We start from the raw sequence: 26,622 nt of genomic DNA, 5'->3' as shown, positions 1-26,622 counted from the left end.
GATGTTTGAAAACGACATCACATCATGCGTGCATATCTACCAACGCACATTCAGTGGTAGAAGATTCATTCTGTAAAGTGTTGTTGAATGATGATGCTGCTTTACCAACTCAAGTGGAGAAACCCAGGACTGTGAGCTGCTACATGCTAATTCTGGGCAGATTTTGAACTGAAAATAAATGAATGAGCTGGAAAAGGGCGTGACCCAAAATTAGATAAACTCACAATTTAATAAATGTCAGTAAACAAACTGAATCCCTGAATGATTTTCCCTCAGGGGAACAAAACCCACTCACTCGTGTCTGAATGGAAATCCCTGCAGCGAGATCTGTGGATCTGTGAATGTTATTTTGTCCACATACTTTTGGCCATGTAATGTATTAGAGTGTAGGATAATATATGAGCGAGCTGGAAACCAAAATAATTCTGGTGAAAATAAATAACTTTGGGTAAATAACTGTCATCAATCAGCTTCACAGACAAACAGAGCAACAGGAAACAAACCTGCTTCACACTTCAGCTAATCAGGCTTCACTTCCTGCTACTGTGGAAATGCAGTCAGTGTTGTGTAAAAGCAAGAACACAGTCAAGGTCGTGCTTCACTGTAGCTGCCGGCTGATCTACATTTCCTCCAGCTGCAGCTCCCTGCTGCCAATAACCGCAGCGCCACGCGACCTTGAGTGTGTTATTGTTTAATTGAGTGCATACACCTGAGTGTGGGAGGCCCCGGTGGAAATCAAACCCCCGGCCCCGCTGATGTGAGCGCCACCGGGCCACACAGGACCACCTCTCTGCTGAGGAATGACCACACGTTTTACAGTAACAGACACATACTTCTGCTGTGTTTGTGTTTGTCAACCACAACAACTAAACCAGTTCTGTATTTCAAGATATAGACATGTGTAGACAACAATATTACACCTTCCAGTTTTGACGCTGCAGAGAATGACAGCATCCTCCACCCACAGAGCCACTTTTGTTGCTGCGTCAGGTGACCAAGGGACAGAACTGCCAAAAAGTCGGTGTGGTCCGCTGAGCGACTGATGCTGCCCTCCTACCTCTCGGTCCAGGGTGGCCAGCCGTAGCCGGCCCCTAATTGGGCATCTGGATGACAGAAGGGATCCTTCAAAGAAACATCCATCATCTGACGGCGCTGTCAGGACACTGCAGGGCTTGAAGGAGGAGTGAGAGTCTGCTATTGTAGAAACACAGGTTGTACGCAGAGATACTCGCTCTGCTCTGACAGTGTAGGTGTTGTACTGGACAACAAACACACAAACACATACATGCTCTACAGACACATCTGCTGTGTTTTTGTCTCTTTCATGACCCAGCGGTGAAGATCTGAGGCAGAGCAGTGGAATAACTGTGATTAGAGCGTCTGATCATAGCAGCAACATAAATCTGTGCAAATCTTTTGTGTCATGAGACTTTAAAACCAAATTGACTGAAAAAAAACTTTAAAACCACACATACTAAACTGTTGTATCCTGTGAACTATGTACTTTCCACCTCTTTATAACGTTGCTATTTCTGAGTGTAAACTGCAACAGTTATGAGACATAAGTCTGCAAATACATCTCTGAATAAACTGGGTTAACTTGTTGTCCGTGAGCAGCCGCACGTAAGCAGCCCAGCAACCAGTCCTCCAACCTGAACAACCTGAGGGGGCGTGAATCAAAGCAGATACGCTCTGATCACATCGTATATGTCTGCACCACTTGACAATCACACTCTCTGCACCAACTACAGTAGTTAATTAATTAAGTAATTATTAATTATTCCTATAAATGCCCACTAGAGGGCAGAAGAATTCTAAATTCACAGAAAAAAGTCTCCCTGCAATGAGCTAAAGAGGCTAAAAAGCTCCATGGAGCTCTAAGCTGGGTGATAAATCTCAACTGTTGCAAGTACAGCAGTTATTTGACTCAATATTTATACAAAAACATGTATTAATTCATTCTTTAATAAGTCCTGGCAGCAGAAATAAACAGCTCTCAAACTGCAGCAGGAACCTCACAGCTTCAGTTGAGAAAACTGTCAGTGCCTGTAGAAAGACTGTGTGGGTATTGACTCAATCCTTGAGCGATGTTTCTTTTTCCGTTATAATGATCTCTTGCTGTAATTTCATCCAGGGATATTTTTACTCCTCTGTAGCAGGAGCAGAGAGATCGCTCCTCAAAGTAATCTGGTGTCCTGATACCACTTAGTCATCTATGAGACTTGGGTTGATGATGAGCTGCTCAAAACGCTTGAACCGTGTGACAGGAGCTCCGCTGTTCTCCAGGAAAACCGACTTGACAGCTCGGCAGAATCACTCCAAACAGTTAAGGAGGCAGGATGGATGCTTTTAACCTCCCACAGCTTTTATAGGCATCTCAAGCAGCTACGCACACCCACACACACACACACACACACGTATAGATGCAGAGGCATTCGCTGACATTAACACAGGCTGCTGAAACACACTCAGAGTCACTGTTTGAAACATGCACAAATCAGGAAAAGGATTCCATCACACATTCGGATACAGATGGACACACGTGCACAGACAGTTTATTCACCACCTTTAACATGAGCTACGACGTTAAATTAGACCCTTAATTATCATGTTGTATCTAATGTTTTTTAATAGATATGAAAACTGTAGAATCAGCAGTTTGACATCTCCAGCAATGAATGTCATAAATGTCTGTAAATTTGCATCTGTATCTGACAGCAGTTACTATTTCATATTTTGACGAACTACTCCTTTAAAGGACCATACTAGTGGTTTTGTATGTTTCGTGTTTTGCATGCATTCCTCCCTTCCTACCCTGCAGGAAGTCATTAGTTTCAGTTCATTAGAGTTGTCACTTTTTCTGGTCACTATTTTGCAAAATCTCAAAGTTAGAACATTCAAGGACAAAGAGTCAACGAAACATTAGTATAACTACGCTTTAAAATGTTATTAATATGAACTTTACTGACCAAGGTTAAACAATATTTTATAGTAGTGCACAGAAAACTCCTTAAACACAAAACAATAAAATAAAAATGACAGAAATCAAGTAAAGCAATGTACAGTGTAACAGTTTTTCACAAAAGCCTCCACAGTTGCGCATGATAATCATTTATTCAGCAGATTAACAGAGAAACAACAGTTAAGTGCTAATTTATTTTTTGTTTCTCAGCAGCACTTAAAAAAGTTAAAAACCAGAGTTAAAGTGGAGAAAGTTCAAAAGGAGCTTGGAGAAGACTTCCAATTAAAGTGATATTTACCAGCTGATTTCATTTAAAGTGGCACATGAAAGTTTGATTTGCTGAATGGAATTTTGATTGTGGCACATTTGAGAAACTAAACAGCAACATACCTGGTTAAAACAGCGTCCAGTGTCCCCTGGATGCTCCACAGACCTGACTGTGAGTGGTTTTGTTTGGAAGCAGATACTGCACCACTGGGAGTCAATGAGAAAATACATTTGAACCAACTCAAAACTTTCAAAAATGCTACAATCTCATAAAAGTAGTGGGTTTCAAAAGCTCCATGCAGTAAGAAGTGGTAAAATGTTCTGACTTCAGAGGATTTCTGTCATCTTTCTATCCTTAAGAGGACATTTTGGTGTTGATGCACTGGAAAACATCAACTCACACCCGCCGTGTAAAGAGAAATCATCACTGCAGGACGTTTTACCCACAGAGACCCCAGACTGTTTATGTCCCCCTGCATGAAATATGTGTGCCTCCTCCGGCTTTATGCGATACACACAGCATATCAGGCATCCTGCCACCACCACCTCATGCTGTAAATACACCCGGGAGCCAATCACTTCGAAGCCTTTCACATTTACCCATAATGCAGGCGTCATGAAGATGGAGCAGCAGCGTGAAGAGGGAGTCTGCGAGATATGAGCTCTGAGACCGTCCAAACGGGGCTGTCCATCTCTTCCCCCGAAACTGACGAATCTGAGGGGAAATCATGTGTTGCGCTCTAGTGCTTCAACTTTCCTCATCCCATCTGGCCCCCCGTCCCCACATACTGTAGGCTTCAAAGACCCTCTGCTCCCCGTTAGCCAGGAATCACTTAAGAGGGTTGTTTCAAATTGCAAAAGCTTTTTTTTTTCTTTACTTTCTTTCTACTTCAAATAATGCACAAGTGCAAGGATTTCTTTCCCTTTTGAAGGCAGCACATTGTGTGGGCTTTCTGTGCAGATCTCTCCATGGAGGACGAGGAGAAGAAAGCAAAGCAATCTGAGGCAAAGTGAGCTGTTGTGTGCCTGCTGCGAAACCCTGGAAATCACCCCCACGATTCTCTCATGTGAAGCAACTGTCAGAAACATACTCTCCTCATCCGAGTATTTACCTCCCCTCCAGCCAGGAAAGCTATTATTGTTGCACATGCACACGTCATTATATGTTTCATTTAGAACAGTGTCGGTAAAATTGGTTTCATTACCTGTTTTCAAAGGCCTGCTGAACACTGCATAAACTCTAATGGTCTGATCCAACATGATTCATTATTTATTCAATACATTTGTGTATTTCTTCCCCTTGGGCAGCAACATTATGTATTATCAGTCAATAATAGGGTTCACGGTGGTCTTCACAGGTTGACAAGAAATACTACAGGTCTTATAATGTCTGATTTGACTGTTAATTCAATGCAATGCAATATCAACACTTTTTCCCTATAAACAAACCAGTCACCTATTTCAGTGTTGGGTTTGAGTGTTGTCATGATTTCACTGGCACAATCAGAAACAGCTCCTCTGAGGCCGCACCATGAGCTGCCTCAGAAAGTATTTACTTTTTGCTCACTTTAATGAGTTGGTTTAATTTTAAATGGGTGAATTTGACATTTTTGCCCATCAAGCTAAACCCAGTAGCCCATGATGAAAAACTGAAAATGTGATTTTAAAAAAATCTTTGAAAGTTTACCCTTTGGCAACAATTACCGCTGCAAGTACTCTTGGGTAAATCTAAAGGTTTTGCATTGCACACCAAAATGTCAATTTTATCTATGTAACATTAAATTTGCAACACGTGTGTGCTCAGTTTGCAGAAATTAGATTAATTTAAAAGTTTTATCAAAAGTCATTCAATCAGTGATCTTTTTGTTGAGCCGACAACATCAGGCTGAATAATGTTCCCTCTCATGAAGCCGTTCTCTTGCAGGGCAGGATGGATGGACACCTCAATTTCTAAAAGTGTTTTCTCTTCACCAAAAATAGTCAGATATCCATGCTTATTTGTCTGTATACAAATCAGACGGACAGTGGCTGGAATCATTTCTGTCTGTAGTAAATATAAAATTATCTCACAACAAAAATAATCAGTACTAAACTGAAATCTTCAAATGACACTAACTATGCCACAGACTGTAATTTTCAACATTTGCTAATTAGCAGTAAACACAAAGCACTACTCATCCTGGTCACTTAAAAAGAACAAGTTAAAGTTTTTATAATTTACAAGTTAATTGTAACAATTTGGCAAAATCAAGTGAATTGAAGTTTAAGTAACCTTAACCTGAAACGAACTGTTCAATTTTTGCTTTATCAAGGAAATTGGTTTCCTAGATTTTTTTTTTTTTTTTAAGTGAGATTAACATTTTGGTAACAAGAATTTAAAATTTCACGATTTACCCAACAGTTACAGAAACATGTTAATTGTTGACCTCATGGTGGCGCTACAGGAAGTTGGGGATCACCTAAGTCAGTAGGATTCCTCCTCTGTGATGGATCAAATAATGTCTGTACAAGATTTAATGGAAATCCATCCAGTAGCTGAGATGTTTAAGTCAAGAGCTAAGTAGTGTGTCACTGTCACCATTAAAGCTTTACCAGCCTCTTTAAGACGTTAAAGTCTACACTGTTATCAGGTCATAGGTTTGTTTGATCCGCTGGCAATGACTGTGACACCACCAGTGACTCACCTGAGCACAATGATAAACACCCACCTTAACATTGACTGAAAGGCATTCCAGATAAGACTGTCAGTTAAAGGTCTTATGCAAATATGTGCTCACAACGTTTAATGAATTATGTGCAAACCAGGGTTGAAAACTGTCAGATGTTTTTTCAGAGGCTAAATTGGTTTATTAAAATGGTTAAAAGGGAGATATAGCAGCAGCTACCTGAGGAAATATGATGTCAGACTGCAAGACAATCCGTTCTATTACCTCCAAAATAACATGTATGTTACTTCAGTTTATCTAAAATTTGACATTCAAGTTTTTACTATCATTTATGCATTACATGTAAAAGGTCTTATTATTGTGAATTTAAAAAAAAACAACAAAAAAAAAAAAAAAACAAAGCCTAAGTGTGAGAGACTGTGTAGTTTATGTAGAAATAGCTCCATCTAGTGGACAAACATAATTATTACTGGAGGTGCAAAAAGGGCATTTTTAAAGCAAGACACATACATAAAGCTATAATCAATTTGTGTTTATTTAAATGTTAATAAATAGTGAACATAGTGATTTATTATACAATTATATTAAGTGAGATTTTAAATTAAGTGTATATCATTTCATAAAAAAGTGCTTTTTTCCACTGTTGAATTGTGCTCGTGCAAATCAGCATCTTGTGTCTTTTCTATGAGTTCCTGCAGAGAAAACAAATTACACAAAATGTTAAGTACATTAATTGAATTGCCAGTTTTCTCCCTTAAAAATAGCATTGTAGAACCAGGTAGGGGAGTGAAATGAATGCAGGAAAAAGTGAAAAGTCTTGGATCAGAGATTTATGTCTCTGGTAATGTGAAAAGGCAGCAAGTGACTCAAAATGTTTATATTATGAATGCATTCATCATGCCATTTGTTGCCTTTATGAACAAGGTTCATTTCCTTTATTTCCTACTTCCTGACTCATGTTAAGCAGATTTTGGAGTACAGTAAGATAAAACGACAAGAGCAAACCTTGTGATTGTGATTTTTTGTGTTTGTTCAAGTGTGATCTGGCTTCATTCTTGGAGCTGTCAACGTCAGAGTTAGGCATCGCTGCTTTCCATGACTTCTCTGTTGGATGAGAACCTGTGATTACAAAGAAATACAGACTAATTACTAACCAGATAAAGTGGTAAACTTTCCCAAGGGCAACAAAAGACCCAGGTTTATTCTATATCTTTTTGGAGTCTTTCAATAATTAGATTAATTGCAAATATTTTAGAAATTTGCACCACTCAGGTATAATATCAGTCACGGTGAGACCCCATCTTGTAGTTGCATTTTTGCTTTAAAGAAAAGAAAAAAGATTAGATTATCATTTATCAAAATTTATGGCAATTTTCTGTCAGTGGACTTGCTTACCAGTTTGCCACCTGTGTGTCAGGTAAATTTGATCCACATTCCTCCATTTTTCCTGAAGAGAAACAGGCATGGCGCAGTTTTCGTCCATTTCTCGGATGGCGTTGCCGTGGGGGCAGTGGCGCAGCCTCTCCCGTGCAACAGGCTGATGCTGTGGCTCGTTACACACACAGTTCTTTTCCCTCAGCTTGGGGTACATTGCTGCAGGACACTTCTCCAGGTTCTGCTTGGAGGCCAGTGGCCTCTTGAGCTCTGTGACCTTTCTGGGATCGTCAGCTGCCCTCCATTTTGGGCCCCTGCGACATGAGCTGTTCTCAGAAGATTCTCCCTCGGTGTCGTGTCCGTGATGAAGACCACGAACATCAGGACTGGAGCTTTTTCTCATCAGTTTCTTGCTGTGAGATTTACATGCTTCACATGTTGGTAGGAGTGCATCATTCCACTGTTGGAAGGGAGCAGCTTTTCTTTTTAAGATCCTGCCATCAATTCCTGGACTGGCAGATGTGCAGATCCTGTATTTTGCCAGACATCTGGAGCAAAGTCGGTCCCTCTTGGATGCATACGGGGTGAATGCATTCTCGTTGAAATTTCTGCTGAGGCAGCATTCATGGTCAGAGAGGCTTCGTCGATCCACCTTGCCTTTGGGTTTGTACCTCTCTTTTGGCTTGCGAACAGAAGGTTGTTCTTTGTACTCGAGGTCTAGTTTTCTTCTTCGGGTAGGCACATCTAAACCACAGTGGCTCAGGGGTCTCCTCTGCTTCTTGGGAGTTGGTGGCATCTTGCAACTGTAGTAGACATTATCAAAGTCTGCAAGCCAGCTGGTTGAGGGGAGGTAGGCAGGCAACGATTCAAATGAAGTGTCCTGGTGATCCTGGACATTCGTTTCTCCTCTATGTTGGTTCCTATCTCCCTTAAGAGGGGAATTATCCAACAACAAATTATGTGCAAGATCCACCTGTGCTGTGTGTGTCAACTTGGGCATAGGAGCTTCCACTGCGACATCCATCATGGGGTAGATATTGGCCTCAGACACCATCTGAACAACAGGACCGTCCACAGTGGGGGCCATATCCTCCAGTTCTTCCTCTACCAGAGGAGGCATCTCAGTCATGGGGACGACCTCGTCTGTGGGAGCCTCCTCCCTCTCATCTACCGCTGAGGGCGTTTCAGCAACAGCAGCCAGTGTTTCATCATGCAAGTCTGTGCAGCCATTTTGGATCTGTGATTCAGGGGAGGGAATCAAGGTGTCCTCCATTGACCAAACAGTGGACTCCATCTTCCGCAGCTCATCCAGATACTCGGGGTTGAAGGGCATGTGAACGACTTTAAAGTGAAAATTCTTTGAGGTCAAACTCAGGTCTTTCTCGCTCCTTGTCTCCTCAACATCACTGTGAGCTGCTATTTGAGATCCCAAACTGGAGACCTCAGTCACAGGGTCCATCTGATCCCTGGACTCTTCCAGAGTCGAGATCTTCTCACTGCTGCTGGACGACCCAACTAACAGAATATCAGGACAAGCTTTGAGTGCCTGCTCTGACTGGTCTGCAGGAAGGCACAGTCCATCATCCTGCAGCACACTTCCCTGGAGGATGGAGCCACAGCGGACCGTGTCTTGAGAATATGTGTGGGACACTTCTGCAGTCTCATGGGAGTGTAGGAGTTGTAGTCCCACTGGTGTAGTGCAGCATTCAATCCTCACCTCCTCAGTCTGAATCACAAAGCTGCCATTCGGTGGCGTCCTGGTCGTGGCAGAGGAAACCATGTCCTTTAGCTCCAAAGAATGATCCCCCTGCTGCACAGCCAAGGGTGGTGAGAGGGACTGGCTGGTGGGGACAGTGGGGGTAACACTGCTGCAGACTGAGAGGCCGCTGGAGGCTTCAGTGTCACTGGAACCTGGAGTGCTGGTCCTCTGGGCTGCAGACAGTGGCTCAGTTTGAACATGAGAGCTGGTCATTTCTCTGGCCGGGCCATTGTGTTGATAGCGGAACCTGCGGGAGTGGTAGGCCATGGTCTGGTAATACTGGGGGTTGAGCATACGTCTGTAGTCCATCAGATGGAGGTGGGTGTGGGGTACCACAAAGCCAGGTGGCTCCATGTATTGATTTGGCTGATAGTGGGGCATCACTGGCATGCCATAGCCTTTAACAAAAGAAAAAAGAAATCACTGAGTAACAAAATGCTGTAGGACTTAACAGGTGTTTCAAAAATTTTATTTTAAAAAGGATAAGTAGATGAGATAAATTAATCTTAAAAATCACACCAAACTAGAGTTCTGCTGTCAGGCGCATGTAAGTAGCTACAAAATGCCCAGTTTGGAGAGGGAAAAAGAAATTTTGATGATGCCTATCAGTTTTAGCATGGTCAAATCTTAACAATGCAGGTTTGAGTCACATTTTTAGGCCCCTGCTAAATTCAGCACCAAAGAAAAACCAGACTGATGCAAAATGGGACCATAGCAGCAGCAAAATAAGACACAAAGACAAAAAAGCAAAACTAAGTCCACAGCTGTGCTAGTAGCTCTGCAAGGCCTCAAATAGGCATAGCAATGCTTAAAGTATATATGCAAACATCAGAATGCTGACATGCTCACAATGACAATGACACATTTATATATGAATTAAATTGTGCTGCTCATACAAAAATGTTGCAGATAAACATGTACTGAATATGTGGAATTTAGTGGAAAAAGGTTCAACAAGGGGACTTTACTTGAAAGCATTTCAACACATTATGTATATACAGCATAAAATGGCCTTATGGTGCCGGGAGTCTTGGTAAATAACATGCAGCATAAGTTGGGTTTTGGAGGTGCAATGCCTCCTGAAAATACACATCAGTAGTGCCAGAAAGACAAGGAGCTTATTGGGAATTTTCACACCTACCTAAACCAGTGTAGCCATAGTATGGGTTGTAGGGCAAAGGTATGGGCACAGGTACAGGCCACTGCAGACTCTGCATGGGCACATATGGCTGCGAGGGCTGTATGTAGAAGAAAGGTTTGTGGTGCTGTTGGTGCTGCTCCTCAGGGCGTGGAGCTCCTGAAGGTCCTGGAACTGGTTGAGGGGGCCCCTGGGTCTGTTGAGCTCCATGTGCTGGGTTTGGACCCCGAGGGCCCAGACTGTAGGAGTGTTGCAAAGTAGACGTGGCTGCCTCCATATCTGACAAAGAGACAAGAAGCAAATTAAAAGAATTGTTTGTTGTTTTTTGGATGGCAAATCTATTGCAAAACACCAGATTGCCTCTGTGTATTTTGACAGCAAAGCAGTAACTAAACAATATACCTAAAGATTCTCACTAACAAACTAACACAGCTTTCCAAGTATGATTTCAATTGGAAATCAAAGGTGTGGGCTAAAGATACAGGTTTACTTGTCAAATGCGACACTGATTGGTTAGGTTTTGGTTCCAGGTGATGATTGTCCAATTAGAGTTTAATGACCTACATTTAAAGCCAGTGAAAACTGTTTGTGACCCACTGAGTCCCTCCCACTGTGGTACATCAACTCACCTGAGGAAAGGCAGACAATGGATCAGAGATAGGAGGAAAAGTAAGATCAGCGTCTTGAATAAAATTGCTGTGATCTAGAAAAGCTGATTGCCTTTTAATTGACAAAGCAGACCTGCACCTTGCATTGGCTTGATGAGATAACAGAACCACAGGTCATAGATATGTGGCTCAAAGTAGAACATCCTTTTTAGCATCTTTCTGAGCTCCAGGCCTCTTTTTCTTGTGGTTTGTTTCATTTGCAGGTGAGCAGAGCTAAACTACAAAGCACACATGTCGTGTGCTGAGATGCAGTTCTGACCCCTGACAGGCCATTTATGAGCTTAGATGAGAGTTTGTTTGGTTGCCTGGGGCTGTATTTGTAGATGGTATTACCCAAGAAGAATAAACATGTTCTGAGACCAGTTTGATGACTTGATGGTGATTTTAAATCAGAACCACTGTTTTAAGAGGTTTTCTGTTTATGGATTCTGGAGGGTGTTTTGGTCAGAGAGATTCATTGCACCAGTCAAATTTATATCCTTCATTTCTAGTCTGTAACCCAAAGATAGTCAATTTACAATAATGTAATACAGAGAAAAGTACCAAATCCTCACATTTGAGTTGCTGAAATATATATAAATATTGAACTCTCTGCTTGAAAAATTACTCAATTGGTTAATTCATCAAATTTTATGTCACTTAATTTCCTTCCAAAGAGCAGATCTATTATTCAACTTAACATTTCAGCTCAGCTAGAAAGAAGTTAATAGATGGTTGTCTGAGTAAAGTACGTGACCTAGCACCTGGGTCTGCAGATTAATAGGCATTTCCTACTGTTGCCATAGCTATTACTTCAAACAAAGTTAATAAGAGGTATGCTTTATTACTGGATGATCAACATTAGATGCTCATAGTGTAAAACCTAAGACAGGTAAACCCCTTAACCTCCTCAAATGAGCAACTGTGCTTCATAGTATTCCATGTTGTAAATCACTAAACCTGTACTATATCCCAGGGTTTCCCCTATTATTAACAAAAGATGCCCATCACCTGGACACAGGAACGAATACTCCAATGTCCACTGATTAAAGGCTGTAAAATATTATGCAGTCTTCTAGCACAATGTGTGGTGTAGTGTCAAATATTATGAAATAATTCAGCACAAAGCTTAAATAATGACAATATTTTATTGGACTGGCTCCAAACAGTGGCACACCGTCATCTGCAACACAACCTTTCAGCCCATTTGCCTGTTTGTGAAATCCATCAATCATGAATAGTGCAAGGCAGTGTCACTGCAGAAACTTTATACATTTTTTTTTTTTTTTTACTTTTATCTAACAAAAAAAGAGGCTTCTTGTGCAGTGCATTTCACCTGGTGCTCTAAGTATTTTCAAACACATTATCCTGGAACATTTACACCTTTGGGGGAACCTGAGAAAGAAAGAAACAAACATTAAAACATGTTTTCGCCAAAGTGTTGCATATGAAATCAATTGTCAGTCATCTGGAAAAAAATAATGGGCCCACTTTAGAGTATTGTGATAAATGGGAAACACTTCATGTTGTGCAGTGGTTTGTGAATTTCACCCACAGTTCAACACACTGTTCAAAAGTCAGTCCAGGGACATTAACATCTTGGTTCTCCTCTCATGGTTGAGTCTGGCAAAAAGTAAACAAAAAAATCATTACATTCATTACAAGGTCAAAGTTAGCAGTATCACAGAAGACAAATATTAATTAACCTCTCTCCCAGTGTAACGGTGGTGGCTCATCATCGTCCTCATCTCTTGGCCGGTGGTACATCACTTTCCTCTGAGTACTGATCTCTGTCAAATAGAGGCGAGTTGATCAAATCATCAAGGGCTTGACACTGAGATGTTAATATAGAAGTGATAGAACAATCACGTGTTGCTTCTATGAATTAACTTTCGTCATCCCCAAATCAACTGAAGCTCAACTGGCATTTAAAGTTAAGCCAGGAACACAATTCAAAGACACTGGAGCCATTCGGCATTAGTTTGGCCTTTATATTGTAGGTACAGTTTGTGTTCCCAGATGTAGTTTTGGTTGGTCTCTCTTAGCATTACACCAAAACCTGAGGCCTCAGTGAAAAGATATGGGGCCAAATCTGCACTCATTTGGCTGAAAAATCCTTATTATGCTTCTCATGCTGTTTGGACAAATAGCAAATTTTGGGTTTGGCTTTCCTACAAACATTAGCAAAGTCTCAAAATTCAATTTGGAGATCATTTCCTTTACCTTGTTGTTGCAGAAGGGTTCCCTGTCTCCTCCTGGGAATCACATCACCGTCTCCCCACCTGCCGTGGTCTGAAGTGGTCAGGTCTTCTCCGCAGAATCTGTCTATGAAAGAGTTCAAACATTCATTGTGTATTTTTCTAACATGATTTAAATGCTTGGACTAAAGATGACTGTCAGCTTAAACCCTTAGCTGAGACTTACCCTGACACGTTCTGCACTGCAGCTCACTGCCAGTCATCTCTCCAATCTCACCAACAGCTGGATCCTGCTTACAAAGATCATGACCCTCCTCCTGGTCGAAAGGATCTGAAGGATCCTTGTACTGGCCTCTTTTATACCATGGTTTTGCTGCATGTCTTGGTGGGGCAGAATGAGGCTTCCTGGGTGCAGAATGCTTCCTCACAACCACTCTGACTGGCTGCTCACACCCTCTTCCGTACCTGCTTTCCTCATCAGAGTCTCCGGCTTCATCTCTGTACATCTTGGAGCTGTGGACTTTGCTCCTACCTGCACCTTTTGCCAGGCTTTTCCCACAGCAGGCACACACAAACCTCTTTGAACCCGGCAGCCATACTTCTTCTACTTCCTCTGCAACTTGAGGAGACGCACCTACAACATCTGCAAGCCTCCTGCCCGTATTCACGTGTTTGGGGAAAAGATCCACATCATCCAGGTCTGTGGAGAACATCTCATCTCTGGAGGAAAGCTCATCAAGAGACGGACTGAGGACACTCATGCGCTCATGGCTGGTCTGCATGGGGAGGTAGTTGTAATAGTAGGAGGCTGCAGGGGAGGAGAGACGGCCAGCTCCTGCAGCCCCAGAGGTCAAAATGCTTTCAAAAGGGAGCTTGAGGATCTGGTAGCTTGGGTTGGATTTGACTTCATCAAAGGATCCTGTCTGATGTTCCGTCTTTGAGCCTTTGTCACTGCTTTTAGCTTCTTTAAGCACATGTTGACTGGAGGAAAAGGGAGGTGCTGGTGATGGTGTCGACTTCATGAGCTCTTCAGCATCACATTTGGGAACACTTTGATCAGTCACTAAGATATCTGACCGGATATCTGTGACCTCTTCTTTCTCAAGAGGGAGGAAGTGTTCATCTCCTGCTCGCTGCTCGAGCTCAAGACACTCTTCATGAACAGAGGAGCTATCAAGGGGCAACTCCTCTTCCAAGCCCCCTGACCAGCATCCCTGAGGGCTTAGGGGGTCTAAGCTTCTTTGGCTGGACTCGCCATCATACACTGCTGTTGTGGAGTCACTGAAGGTCACAGCAGGACTCTCCAAATGGTTGTCATCAGGCACTGAAGGCAGGATGTGACCCTGCTCTTCACCTTTCTTCTCTTCTCCTGGAGAAAACATCCCTGAGGACTGGGAGGCGACACCAGAGTCAAGTTCTCTCTCGGCACCCTGCAGCTCGTTGACTCGAATTTTATCCAGGCATTCGATGAGCTTGGTTATGGCATCACTTGGGTCTGTTTGAGCCTCTGAGCAGGCCATTTCTCGACGCCCATGAGGCTGTGGGTGATTCTGCTGGCGAGGCATGTCCCCCCAGATAGGAGCGTGGAACCGAGGTTCAAACATTCGCCTGTAATCTACTGGATATATCGGAGCATGTGGGAAAACAAAGCCAGGATACTGCATATACTGGTAAGGGTGCATGCAGGGACGGCCAAAGTTAAAACCTAGAGAAATATAAATATAAAGGTGAGGTTTCAGACAATCAGTATTTGATGACAGCAACAAAAAACTAAGTTTAAAAAGCACCATACCTCCAGGTAAACCATAGTGACTGTATGGGTTGTTCAGCTGCCAGTGCTGGTATAGGTAATAAGGTTGAGATGGTGGCTGGACATAGAAAAAAGGTCTGGGATGAGGGGTTCTTTGTTGTCCACTCCCAAATGGCTGTTTGCCTCCATCTACTTGAAGCAGCAGGTGAAATATCAGAAACAAATGGGGAACAAAAAAAAAACAAAAAAACAAAAAACAAAGATATAACTATCTACTTCTTGTTTTTAATTGTGATAAACTGAAAAGTCGCCATAGCTCAGATATTACATTTGTAACATGAACATAATAAGAAAATCTTTACCGTCCATTTTCACAATCGCGCTCTTGCTCAACCTGTCAGAATAAAATACTTCAGGGGGATGACAACAACAACAACAACAATAATAAACATCCCCCAGCTCCTGGAAAATAAAGGCAGTTTTTTTTACAGTCAATTTTTCTTTTAAGAAACAGAAGTAAACGGCGTCTCTCTCAAGTCCACATGACGTCCGGCTCACAAAAGACCGAACATCCCGGTTAATCAGCCGAATAGGAAACAGCTGCGTCTCTGCTGGACTGCGGACACACAGTTTGACCGGGATAAAATGTGGGTTTAAAACTAAAACTTGTGCAACTTTCAAATAATTAAACTCTTCCAGAGTGAACAATAAATACAGATAATAAAAATCTATGAAAAGATATTTAGTCAATGAAATATATATATATATATATCCTATATATTTGTATTTGATACTAACTCATAAAAACCACAGAATGCCCAACATTAAGTCAGCAAATAAACTGCAAGTGAAATGCATTTTCTTTCTACGCAAGTAAAAATGTAATGGATTGTTTTCTCATGAAAAATCCAAAATACATTGCTTTATTTGGGGAAAATGGTGGTGAAGAATAATTAATGTAAATATCTTGTAGCTCAGCAGTAGATTTTAATAGAATTTAAAAAATACCCTAAAAACGTAGCCTTAGTGTTCTCAGTGTTTTGGACAGGGTAAAAATACATTTTTTAATATTTATACATTTGAATGTATAAGCCTGCTCATGGTTTCATAAGGCTGCAGTGCTGCCGTGTGTCCGTCTGTCCAGCAGGGGTCACTGTTAGCCTGCTTAGAGTGTGCGCATGCGCAGTATCCTGATTTGGCCTCTGGTCTTTCAGGCGCTTATGATGCGCTGAAAGGGTGTCCGCTGCTCGGCGCTTCTACACAACTGCTTAATGTCTAAATTCGGCTTCAGGAGCAAACTGGGCACTTTCTGCTGACTGGAAAAGCCACGGTGACGGTTCAGTGTGTGGAGTCTGCCCGCAGTTACCGTAAGGGAGATTGGATTTGGTTGCCGAAGTTCTCAGGTAGCTAGCTTCCGTTTATTTAGCTATTTTAGCTTAGCGGTGTGTGCTAGCACCATGGCCGCTCTCTAATTTGGTTGCTGCGTTGGTTTGTGGCTATCATATCCTTTTTGGAATAAATTCACAAATTAGCTGATCTTGTCAGATGCTCGGTTTTCGTACAGTCACCAGCAGGCACGCTATCATGTTAGCTGACCCCGGAACTGTGTAGCGGAGGGAAGCTAAAGTTGCTAACTTGCCGTTGCTACTCCAGCTAGCGATATAACATGACATCGAAGCTAGTTAATTAGATGTATTGATCAAAAACGAGGATGACCATTTGTTGTGAGGCCTTTCCAACAAAGCTACAGAGAACACAATCAGTCGGGTTAGTTAACCTGTGTGTTTTAGACGGGGTTTGTTTTGGACATAGTGGTTAACGGTGACGTGCTAATGTAGCTAGCCAGCATTAGGCTAGTCCTAAAAACGTTAAACACCCTTCAAATGCCAGCTTTAACTTCCAGAGGAATCCGCTATATAGCAGTTTTTTAGGGTAAAAAGTCGTAAATGCATTATCCTTATATGAAACGTCAAGCTCATGTGTGTAAATGACCTTAGTGTAGATGAGCATTTACCTACAGCCTGCACACATTGTAACCAAGCTGCATCCCAACATATGAATATGCATCGTAGAAATCAACTGCTAACCAATCTAAACGGTGACATTAATGTTGTGTTGGTGATGTTAGATGATTTCGGTTACTAGAGAGATCATGAATACAGATCTGAGCCTATGTGGTGTGGAGATCGTTGTAAAATGCATCGATGCACAATCCTGAATTTGACGTAGATATTCAGCTGGGAGATTGATATAACACTTGATATTATTAGCATTTCCTTGTATTTCTCCTTACTGGACAAAAAACAATTGCTGCATTACTTTTATTGAAACAGGGTGTTGTGGTCGACATTAGTAATAGTATCTGGTAGGTGGTGAAGCTGTAAGCTGTACTGCTTGAAACCAATGAAGGCACTGATGGTAAAAGTGGCTTTGTGTCATGGTAAGCTGCCAAAAAGCACAGTCATTTAAGATGTGAGCAGTGGAGCTCAAATCTTAAAGGATGATGACTTTTGCTGTGCGTGATTGAAACGTTATATTTTGCTGATGGCCTATAAATATCTGACAAACTGTACTGCAGGGCTCTCTCTAAAGTCAGCTGGTGTATCTCATTGACTAGATTTTACCCTCATGAACCGGAATATCCTGTAGGTGCTTAATAGAGATTGTAATCTTTGTGAGAAAGTATTTTCACTCTAACTGCAAAGGCTAAATTATATAAACTAACTAATAAGACTCCAGTGTGAAAAAATACACACAATAATACACACATATAACTGAAAAGAACAACAATATACCATAGTACCATTAAGGGAGATGGAAAAAATGATGGGACTAAGATTATTTTAAGACACTTTTGGGCCTTGGGGCTGAACACTGAAGCTAAACCCTATTGTAATGTGAAGTTGAGGTATTTTTAACCTAAACCAGACTATCAATGAAATATGTTTTCAAGCAAGCCTTGTGAATTCATTTAATTCAGATGCTGTCTTGTTTTTATAGAGGGCCAATGGTCAGATAGTTTTAGTCCTAGGAAAATAGTCACTGCTCACTTCCACTGGCTGTGAGTGCAGTTTCTGGAAGCTTGGGATGAGGAGAGGGTGGAGGGAGAGATGGCAGCAGGTGACCTGTAATGGGAGGCAGGTTGTTCAAAGTGCAGATTTCATATGAAATAATATTTTGTGGCTGTTTGCCGGACCGACAGCCCAGCAACTGGACACAACTGAGGGAATGAAGTTATTTTTTCTGTGCTGCTAGTTTCCATGGATTCTAGACTCATCATTGCTTGTTTTGTTTTTCTCCTGTGTTTTTCAGATAAGCACTGATGTAGCAGTGTTGCGACAGTTGTCGCACTCTCTCTCTCTACCTCCAGTCCCTAGTGCCTCATTGCATGACCTCAGACAACAGATAGATCCACGTGGGGAAACTGCCCCTTCCTCACCCAAGACCCCTGGACTCCTGACGGATACACTTGGTTGCCACAGCCCCTAAACGTTCTTCTCATCTCATCTTTCAACTCATCTCAAGGAGAAGGAGCAGCAGAAATTTTTCCTCATAGGAAGTGAACACCTCCACTTGGGCCAGTGGAGGTGTTGGAGAGCTGTCCCTCTCCCCCCCCCCCCATTTACCCTCTTGAATCTTTAAGAATATATATATTTTTTTCTCCTGGTTGGCTTGAGTCCGGTTCTGCCGGCCGTGTGACTTTTCAAAACTGGGGCGCGATTCATGGGATGCAACCATGTCGGATCTCAGTGAGCGCAGGCCGGTCAACACGGACTACGCTGTCTCCCTGCTGGAGCAGCTCAAGTTCTTTTATGAACAGAAATTACTGACTGATGTTGTGCTGCTGGTGGAGGACACGGAGTTCCCATGTCACAAGATGGTCCTGGCCACATGTAGCTCCTATTTCAGGTGAGTGCGCCACACCGTTATCAGCCTCACGCTGCTCGTGTTGTATGTTGGGGGTTACTGTTTTTGACAATCTCAGGGTGACTGTGACCACCCTTTGTGTGGTGTATCTCCTCTGAGTTTGTCTTCTACAGTTTCAATGAATAATGCACCACACAGGTTTTTGTGCTTAAAGACAGCAATTACTCCCCTCAGTCAGGGGTTGGGGGGTTGTGATGAGGTGCGCTGTTATTATGTAGCGCAGTTGTTATGTCTGTAAGTGCTAACCTCCTACAGTTACAATGAATAATGCACCACGTCGTAGAGCAAGTGTTACCTATTCTATACATGGAGGATGGAAAACAAGGGGATGGTGTTTCCTTTAAAGCAGGGGCTTGAGTCGCCCTCTGCAGCAGTTATTCCGTCTCTGATATATTTCTACACGGAACAAATGAAGCAATCTCTAACCTGTAGTACCATGGACGTATCCCTCAAGGCCCCCAGGAGGCCTCATTTGTACGCACAGCATTGCATAATAAAGTGTGTGCACTGCAGTGAATGTGACAGAGCAGCAGCCTCAGCTCTGGGAAGAGTCCATCTGTACATGACAGGAGCTCATGCAGCATTTGAACATGCTGTCTACCTCCCTGTGTGTCTCACCCCTCCCTCCCTCCTCTCTCCGTGCACACTTGCACTTGCATTCCAAGTAAAGGTCCCGACAACTTGATGCCTCCCTCGTACCCACCTCTCCCCGATCTTCCCCGCTGTTTCCCACGCACTCGTTATCTGGTGCGAACATGCAAAGCATTTCCCCTCCAGGGTTCAGAGGTGTCGCAGCGCTTCCTCTGAACCGGTGCTCCGTCCTTCTGCCACCTCTCCTTCCACCTCCTCCCTTCTCGCACCCCATGCTTCAGAGAAAGGGGGGACAGCAGGACTTTTCAGGGGAAAGTCTGGTCACGTAGGTCTTGGTGAGAGATGGAGAGAAAAGGGGAAGAAAGAGAGGAAAGGAGGGAGGGGTGCAGGGGTATGCCTGCAGGGTTGCGTAATACAGGCTGGCAGGTTTTGCCCCTGCTGTGATCCACACACAGACACACACACCCCCAAAACTCCTGTTCAGAAGGGTAGAGCCGGTTTGCAGACAAACTGTTATAAAAGACTGAGGCTGCTATTATGACAGCTATTATCAGTATTGATCAATCAGTTGTTTACATGTACAATTAATCGTTTATTAAATCTCATCTATAGAAAGTCACAAAGCTCCACCGGGTTTATTTTACGAGTATAAAATGTCCTGACCAGTATATTTAATATGGTCACAATTGTTTAAAAAGAATTTAAGGGAACATTGTCAATAAGATTTGTTATTGGTTGTGTAAAGAAAATTAATATCAGCCTATATCTCAATATCAGATTTCTTTAAGTCTCAAATATTAAAATGCTTTAATACGTCACCTATCACTCAGACTATAAAGTTGTGTTGTGTACCTGACCTTTCATATGAACAAAACTTTGGCACATAGGAACTGATGTGTTTGTGCATTCCAGTGCAGCAATTGTACTGTGTGTGGAATAAACAAAGGGTGCCAGCAACAGAAATGCAAACTCAATCAACAGGAACTCTAACGAAGAGGACACAGCAGCCCTCTATTGCCCGCGCTGTGTGCGTCTCAGAACTATCACTGCAGCAGTATGCATCTGGCACCAAAGACACAAGCAGCATAAATGCAAATTAACAGCTCAAGCCACTAACAGCTCCCCAGATGCATAAAATGTGAGAAATTGATGTTGTGAAAGAAGTTAAAGAGGCTCTGACTCACTCTGAGAGCCGAAGAATGGCAACGTGGAAGTGTAGGCGGCCTGTCGAGGCTGCCGCAGATACATGGGAGTCAGAGCCCAGCTGGAGTCACACACACACAGTTATCCCACAGAGCAGAGCGTCAACCGTCACTTTTTGTCGTTTCAGTGTTAGGGACACTGGGTTGGTGGACAGGCTAATCTGTGTAGTAGTCTGTCAGTAGTAACATCTGCTCCAAATAACCCAGAGACATTCAGTCCTGCTGTTTAAGACCTAGAATACTTAGAGGTTCATATGCCATGATGAGCCAGTTCACACAAAAAACAAGCAATAGCTGAGTAAATATGTCCATAAGCTACATGATACCTGCTCCATGTCACTCATTTCACACTCTAAATATATTTGAAACATATTTATTATTATTATTATTATTATTATTATTGTTGTTGCTGTTGCTGTATACTAGCATTGAAATGTAAGGTTCCTTTTGAAATTGGTCAAAAACAGGGAAAAAAAACAGAATTCACTGGATTCCATTTTCTGACATTTTATAGACCAATTGGTTATTTGATAAATCAAGGAAATAATCCGCAGATTCATCAATAATAAAAGATATTTACTCATTAGCCTTTAAAATGAAAAGATACCGTTGCATGTTGTTTTCACATAACACGAGGACAGTGGGAAATGAACTGCAGCAGCAGCCAATTACAGGTAGACTGGCTCTGGTCGGTAACTCTGTCTGTTTTTCCAGCCTCTCTGGCAACTGGCCAGCTGTCATTAGGAGGCTCAGTTTATTTAAAAGCAAAACTTTGGATACGAAAACAGTGACACCCCCTCGATGTAGACTAAAAGGTTGTTATTATGAAGTCACTCTTTGTTGATTACAAAACATGGGCTGGAAAACCCAAATGTGTGCAGATGGCGATGGAACAGGTCTTTATGAATGTAAAGAAAATAGTTGAGGATTTTTGCAATCGAATCAGGTTGAAGTTAAAAGCTAATCTGAGAAGACGAAGCCAGTTTCATACACTCACCCTCTCTTCTCATCCAGAGAAACCACTTTTTATCTGTGACCAGCACAAGTGCTTTGTCATTGTGACTTGCATCTGCTCTAATTTGCTGCTTGGCAATGATGATACTTTAGGAACCACTTATTAAATTCATTTGATATTGAAAGAGAACAGTTAGAACAACAACTGAGTATTTGAGTTGATTGTATTTTTATGAATACAAGCTTAAAAGGATGTTGAGAGAAATGATATATGTCAGTTGGGCTAACTGCATCAGTCTTGTTTGTTACTAACTTGGCGCCACTGGCCTTTATCAGCTGCAGTCTGCTGCTCTGAAATATGTGGTTTCCATGGATCCAGTCTCATTTACAAAAATGGTTTGTGTTTGCCAAGTACAGTCAAGGTAAAAATCTGACAAATGATAACATAATACAGGCATGACACACCGGGAGTAGTGAAAAAAAACTGCATTTAATGTAGTTCTATCACAGTTGCTGCATGACAACAGATTCAAACATGCTGCAAGTTTCCATGTAAAAGTGAAATTTCACTCATCTTTATGGAAACATCGGTGAATCTCCATCTCTTGCTCTGCTGTGTTGACCGATGCTCCTCCACTGTTGTGGTCTCGCTCCTATAGGGCAATGTTCATGAGTGGCCTCAGCGAGAGCAAACAGACCCACGTCCACCTGAGGAACGTGGACCCGGCCACCTTGCAGATCATCATCACCTACGCCTACACGGGCAACCTGGCCATCAATGACAGCACGGTGGAGCCGCTCTACGAGACTGCCTGCTTCCTACAGGTCGGTACAGCACTAGTGACGTCAACGAGTCATCAAAACACCAAAACCAAATATAAATGTGTCCTAAAACAAGTTATTTCAAGTTTTCTAATAGTCATTTGTATTTTCTTAAGAGTGCCTATAAAAACATTTCCATGATAGCTTGTATTTTACTGAAGTCCTCGCCTACTACAACGGTGCGTTGCAGCCCTCAGGCAGAGATAGTGTACAAGCTAAAAAACTATTGTTTATCTTAACAAGCCTGGCTTGTCTTCTATCCATTTTGTCTCCTAAGACGCCAACATTTAATTGTCCTTTTTCATTCAGATTAATTTACCAGCCAAAAATAGCACATGGATTTCTCTATTTTGTAATCTAGGATAAAGAGAAATGTTTTTGTGTGCCAGCTTTCTGATTGTGTTTTCCCTCCTCTGTCTTTCGTCCCGTTCAGGTGGAGGACGTCTTGCTGCAGTGCAGAGACTATCTGGTGAAGAAGATAAACGCTGAGAACTGCGTCCGCATGCTGAGCATCGGCGACCTGTTCAGCTGCAGCGAGCTAAAGCAGAGCGCCAAGCGCATGGTGGAGCACAAGTTCCCCATGGTGTACCGACAGGAGGCCTTCCTTCAGCTCTCCCACGAGCTGTTGATAGACGTCCTGAGCAGTGACAACCTCAACGTGGAGAAGGAGGAGACGGTGCGCGAGGCGGCCATGCTGTGGTTGGAGTATAACATGGAGGCACGCTCGCAGCACCTGTCGTCCGTGCTCAGTCAGATCCGCATCGACGCCCTGTCAGAGGTGACGCAGCGAGCCTGGTTCCAGGGTCTGCCACCCAACGACAAGTCCGTGGTGGTGCAGGGCCTCTACAAGTCCATGCCCAAGTTCTTCAAGCCTCGGTTAGGCATGACCAAGGAGGAGATGCTGATTTTCATGGAGGCCATGTCAGAAACGCAAGGCGAGGGCTACGTCATGTCTGCGTCCTTGCCTACGACGGTGGTCTGTTACAGTCCGCAGGCAGAGAAAGTGTACAAGCTCAGCAACCCCCCCGGGGACCTGCAGAAGGTGGGGACCCTCGTTACACCCGACAACGATGTGTTCATCGCTGGCGGGCAGATCCCCCTCAAAAACTCTATCACCAACCACGGCAAGAGTGGCAAGTTACAGGCGGTGTTCCGCTCGGTCGATAGCTTCTTCTGGTTTGACGCCCAGCAGAACGCCTGGGTGCCCAAAACCCCCATGCTGTGTGCCCGAATCAAGCCCTCGCTGGTCTACTGCGAGGGCTACATCTATGCAATCGGGGGAGACAACGTTGGAGGGGAGCTGAACAAGCGCACGGTGGAGCGCTACGACTGCGAGAAGGACGAGTGGAGCATGATGAGCCCCCTGCCCTTCGCCTGGAACTGGAGCACCTCTGTGGTGGCGCACGACTGCATCTACGTGATGACCCACGACCTGATGTACTGCTACTTCCCCCGAGCCGACACCTGGGTGGAGATGGCTATGCGCAAGACCAGCCGCTGCTTCGCCTCTGCAGCTGCCTTCGGTGACCTGATTTTCTACATCGGCGGCCTCCACGTGGTCAGTAACTCTGGCATCCGCATGCCAACGAGCACTATCGATGGCTCATCCGTCACCGTGGAGATCTATGATGTCAACAAGAACGAGTGGCGCCTGGCCGCCAACATCCCTGCCAAGCGTTACTCGGACCCATGCGTGCGGGCAGTGGTGCTGCTCAACTCTCTGTGCATCTTCATGCGTGAAACCCACATGAACGAGCGCGCTAAATACGCCATCTATCAGTACGACGTGGAGCTGGACCGCTGGTACCTGCGGCAGCCCGTGTCCGAACGCGTACTCTGGGATCTGGGGAAGGACTTCCGCTGTGCGGTGGGGAAGCTGTACCCCTCCTGCCTGGAGGAGTCCCCCTGGAAACCCCCAACCTACCTCTTCTCCCCCGACGGACCCGAGGAGTTTGAGGTGGACGGGGAGCTGGTCACCCTCCCTCACGTATAGCTCTTAGCCTCCCCTTCCCTGCCTCGCTGACTGAACCAGGAATCTGTAACGCTGAGGGATGAACACGAAGGGGGGGCAGACGGGTTCTCTGAGATATGAAAGGGTTTGACGTTATCTGTGTCGTGGAGGGATCTCTGGACTTTGGAGGCTTGCATTCAGCTACAGCTGTTGCTGGTGAATGATGCGGCCCAAAAACAAGAAGCTTGGAGCGAAAAAGATGCCCCTGACAAATACTAGTAATCTGAAAATTTCTGTTTTTGGTTCTTTTTTGTTTTGTTCTGTTTTTTTTTCCTTCTTATTTTGTCAGTTGTGACATCTGTTAGATATTATTACAAGTCTGTCATACTGTTTCTACAATGTGATAATCTAAATGTCAACTGATTTTGTGATGATGAGGATGATGATGCACTTAACTGGTAAACCTTCTCGGAATGACAATGGCAACTGTACCAAAATCTCCCCCCTCCCTCGACCGTGGCTCCCCTCTCTTTCCCCCCCTCCTCTTTTTCTCTTTTCTCACCACTGATAAAGGAACACTCTGCAAAATCTGTGTTTTGATAAGAAACGCACATTTCCTGTGGGCTTTGAATTCAGGCTCTGGAAAGTCTGTAGCCTGCTCCTTCGTGGAGGACAGCAGCTGCCGTTGTCTCGGATTCACTGAATTTAGCACAACGAAACGTATCAGAATAATCTGTAGAAACTTTTCAAACCACTCCTGTAGCAGAATCCACTTCTATTTTTGCTCGGTGTGTTCAGAATGCTCCAAGCTTTCATCATTTTCCTAATAACTTGTCAAATTTGCTACTTCCAGTGAAGCTTTGGTCCTACACTAGGTGAAATCATGACACTGAAGATAATGTATTGCTCTGTTGTGAAGTGTTTGGAACATTTTGAGCAGCTGATAATGCAGCAGGAATGGTTTGAGAAGTTTTTATGCATGTCTTGATATTGAGTTTGAAGGTTTATGCGACTCTGGAAGTAGTTGTGCTATTTGAAGTCCACTTACTGGACATATTATTATTACTTTTTCTGCAGATGAAATTGCTTTTCAGGACTAGTTTTGACATGTTTAGTTGCTTTGTTTCAAAGTCTCAGTTGCAATTTATTGTAGTTGCTGCAACTACAGCTACCACCTGCCACAACAGAGTAAAATACAAACTTTTCAGAGCCAGCCTTTAAAGTCCACAGGGGGCAAGTACTGATGCTCAAACACGTAGATTTTTGCTCGGAGTATTCCTTAAGAACAGGATCCATCTGTTTCCTCAAAAGGCCCTGCAGACGAGAGCAACAGGGGCCGTGGTTTTCTGGAGCGGGTGGGAGGGCTGACGGGGAAACAAGTGAGAGGCGGAGAGGGGTTTAAAAGAGGGGGACTGCAGGTCCAGTCACCCATCACCTCTCCTCCCTCACCGCTCGGCCCTCCACCCTCACTCCACCACAGCGCCTCCGCAGCCTGTCTGTCAGTCTGTTTGCACACAGGTCTTCCACACAGCCAGCAGTCTACACCTCACTCTACCCATCGTCACACGATCATGATACTTGTTTTTCTTTCCACGAGGGTCTCTGCAAACACACACACACAAACACACACACACACAACTCCACTCTCAGTACAAACATAGGTTACGGGCTCATGCATTTTTTTATTTCCAAGCTGCTGAAATATATATATAATGAAATATATATTTTTCATATGTTTAAAAGACAACTGTTTTAGTGTGGGGAAAATAACCAGGTCTATTTTGTATTAGTGTCTTTTTTAATTTAATATCAGACATTACTGTAGTGTGATTGTGGGTAGATATCCATTTTTCCTATCAGATTTAATTTTTCTGAGTGAATATTGAGGATTCTTGCTGCTGATTGGTTGTGAGAGGAGAGGGCTGGCCCAGGGCTGTTGCTATGGAAATCGTCCCGGCAACCACTAGCAGTAGTGGAGGGGGGCGGGTTGGGGAGGGATGGGGTCTTCCTCCTACCTTAAAAACATGAGCACAGGTGCTTCATGACAAACCCTTACTAGCATGTTTGGCTGCATCATATTCCTTTGGCACTGTATTTTGAATGAACGTTAATTTATTAAAAAATATACCAAAAACGTTCCCGAAACTGCCTCCGTGTCTCGTTTGTTTGCTCTACACAAGTGTTCATGTTCATCTGTTTGATTTTTTTTATTTAACATTTGTAGAGTTTTGCTTCTGTTGTTAAATTAAAAAAAAAAAAATTCAACAGCAAAAACCTAACTTCTGTGGCTCTAAATTTGAAGCTGGAAACATGTTGCGCTGGTCAACAATTAATGAAAAATTAAAACAAGTATGATGAAAACAACCGTGACCCTGTTGCTGAGGCCGTCTGCACTGGCTGTCAGTCAGGATCGT

The 26,622-nt window shown here is 43.3% G+C and overlaps 3 protein-coding genes across 5 annotated transcripts; 1 reads left to right on the top strand and 2 right to left on the bottom strand.

The window, feature by feature from the left end:
* Positions 1 to 6,393: 6,393 nt before the first annotated feature.
* buc2l (bucky ball 2-like) lies at positions 6,394 to 10,723 on the bottom strand. Of its 2 annotated transcripts, XM_071484612.1 has the most exons (5): positions 10,569 to 10,723; positions 10,170 to 10,445; positions 7,291 to 9,426; positions 6,901 to 7,014; positions 6,395 to 6,587 (listed from the first exon to the last, which is right to left on the bottom strand). In XM_071484612.1, exons 2-5 carry the CDS (start codon positions 10,441 to 10,443, stop codon positions 6,559 to 6,561), a joined length of 2,553 nt encoding a protein of 850 aa, XP_071340713.1. In that variant the 5' UTR covers positions 10,444 to 10,445; positions 10,569 to 10,723; the 3' UTR covers positions 6,395 to 6,558. The 2 variants fall into 2 exon arrangements, with proteins under 2 accessions (XP_071340714.1, XP_071340713.1); XM_071484613.1 differs by lacking the exon at positions 10,569 to 10,723 and having other exon boundaries at positions 6,394 to 6,587; positions 6,901 to 6,999; positions 10,170 to 10,562.
* Positions 10,724 to 11,942: 1,219 nt separating this feature from the next.
* On the bottom strand, positions 11,943 to 15,374 carry LOC139625039 (bucky ball-like). The gene is made up of 7 exons (XM_071484617.1): positions 15,124 to 15,374; positions 14,804 to 14,950; positions 13,238 to 14,716; positions 13,037 to 13,138; positions 12,520 to 12,603; positions 12,369 to 12,436; positions 11,943 to 12,208 (listed from the first exon to the last, which is right to left on the bottom strand). The coding sequence occupies exons 1-6, from the start codon at positions 15,128 to 15,130 to the stop codon at positions 12,405 to 12,407; spliced, it is 1,851 nt and encodes a 616-aa protein (XP_071340718.1). The 5' UTR covers positions 15,131 to 15,374; the 3' UTR covers positions 11,943 to 12,208; positions 12,369 to 12,404.
* Positions 15,375 to 15,952: 578 nt separating this feature from the next.
* kbtbd2 (kelch repeat and BTB (POZ) domain containing 2) lies at positions 15,953 to 26,353 on the top strand. Of its 2 annotated transcripts, none has more exons than XM_071484616.1 (4): positions 15,953 to 16,128; positions 18,074 to 18,670; positions 22,095 to 22,260; positions 22,691 to 26,353. In XM_071484616.1, the coding sequence occupies exons 2-4, from the start codon at positions 18,498 to 18,500 to the stop codon at positions 24,248 to 24,250; spliced, it is 1,899 nt and encodes a 632-aa protein (XP_071340717.1). In that variant the 5' UTR covers positions 15,953 to 16,128; positions 18,074 to 18,497; the 3' UTR covers positions 24,251 to 26,353. The 2 variants fall into 2 exon arrangements, with proteins under 2 accessions (XP_071340717.1, XP_071340716.1); XM_071484615.1 differs by having other exon boundaries at positions 15,953 to 16,164.
* Positions 26,354 to 26,622: the final 269 nt, after the last annotated feature.

Source organism: Trachinotus anak, unplaced genomic scaffold, assembly GCF_046630095.1.
Source record: "Trachinotus anak isolate AG129_WGS33_773 ecotype Australia unplaced genomic scaffold, CSIRO_AGI_Tana_v1 ptg000009l, whole genome shotgun sequence".
Classification (NCBI taxonomy): Eukaryota; Metazoa; Chordata; class Actinopteri; order Carangiformes; family Carangidae; genus Trachinotus; species Trachinotus anak.
The sequence above is the reverse complement of the archived record's forward strand: the minus strand, read 5'-3'. Positions and strand labels throughout refer to the sequence as shown.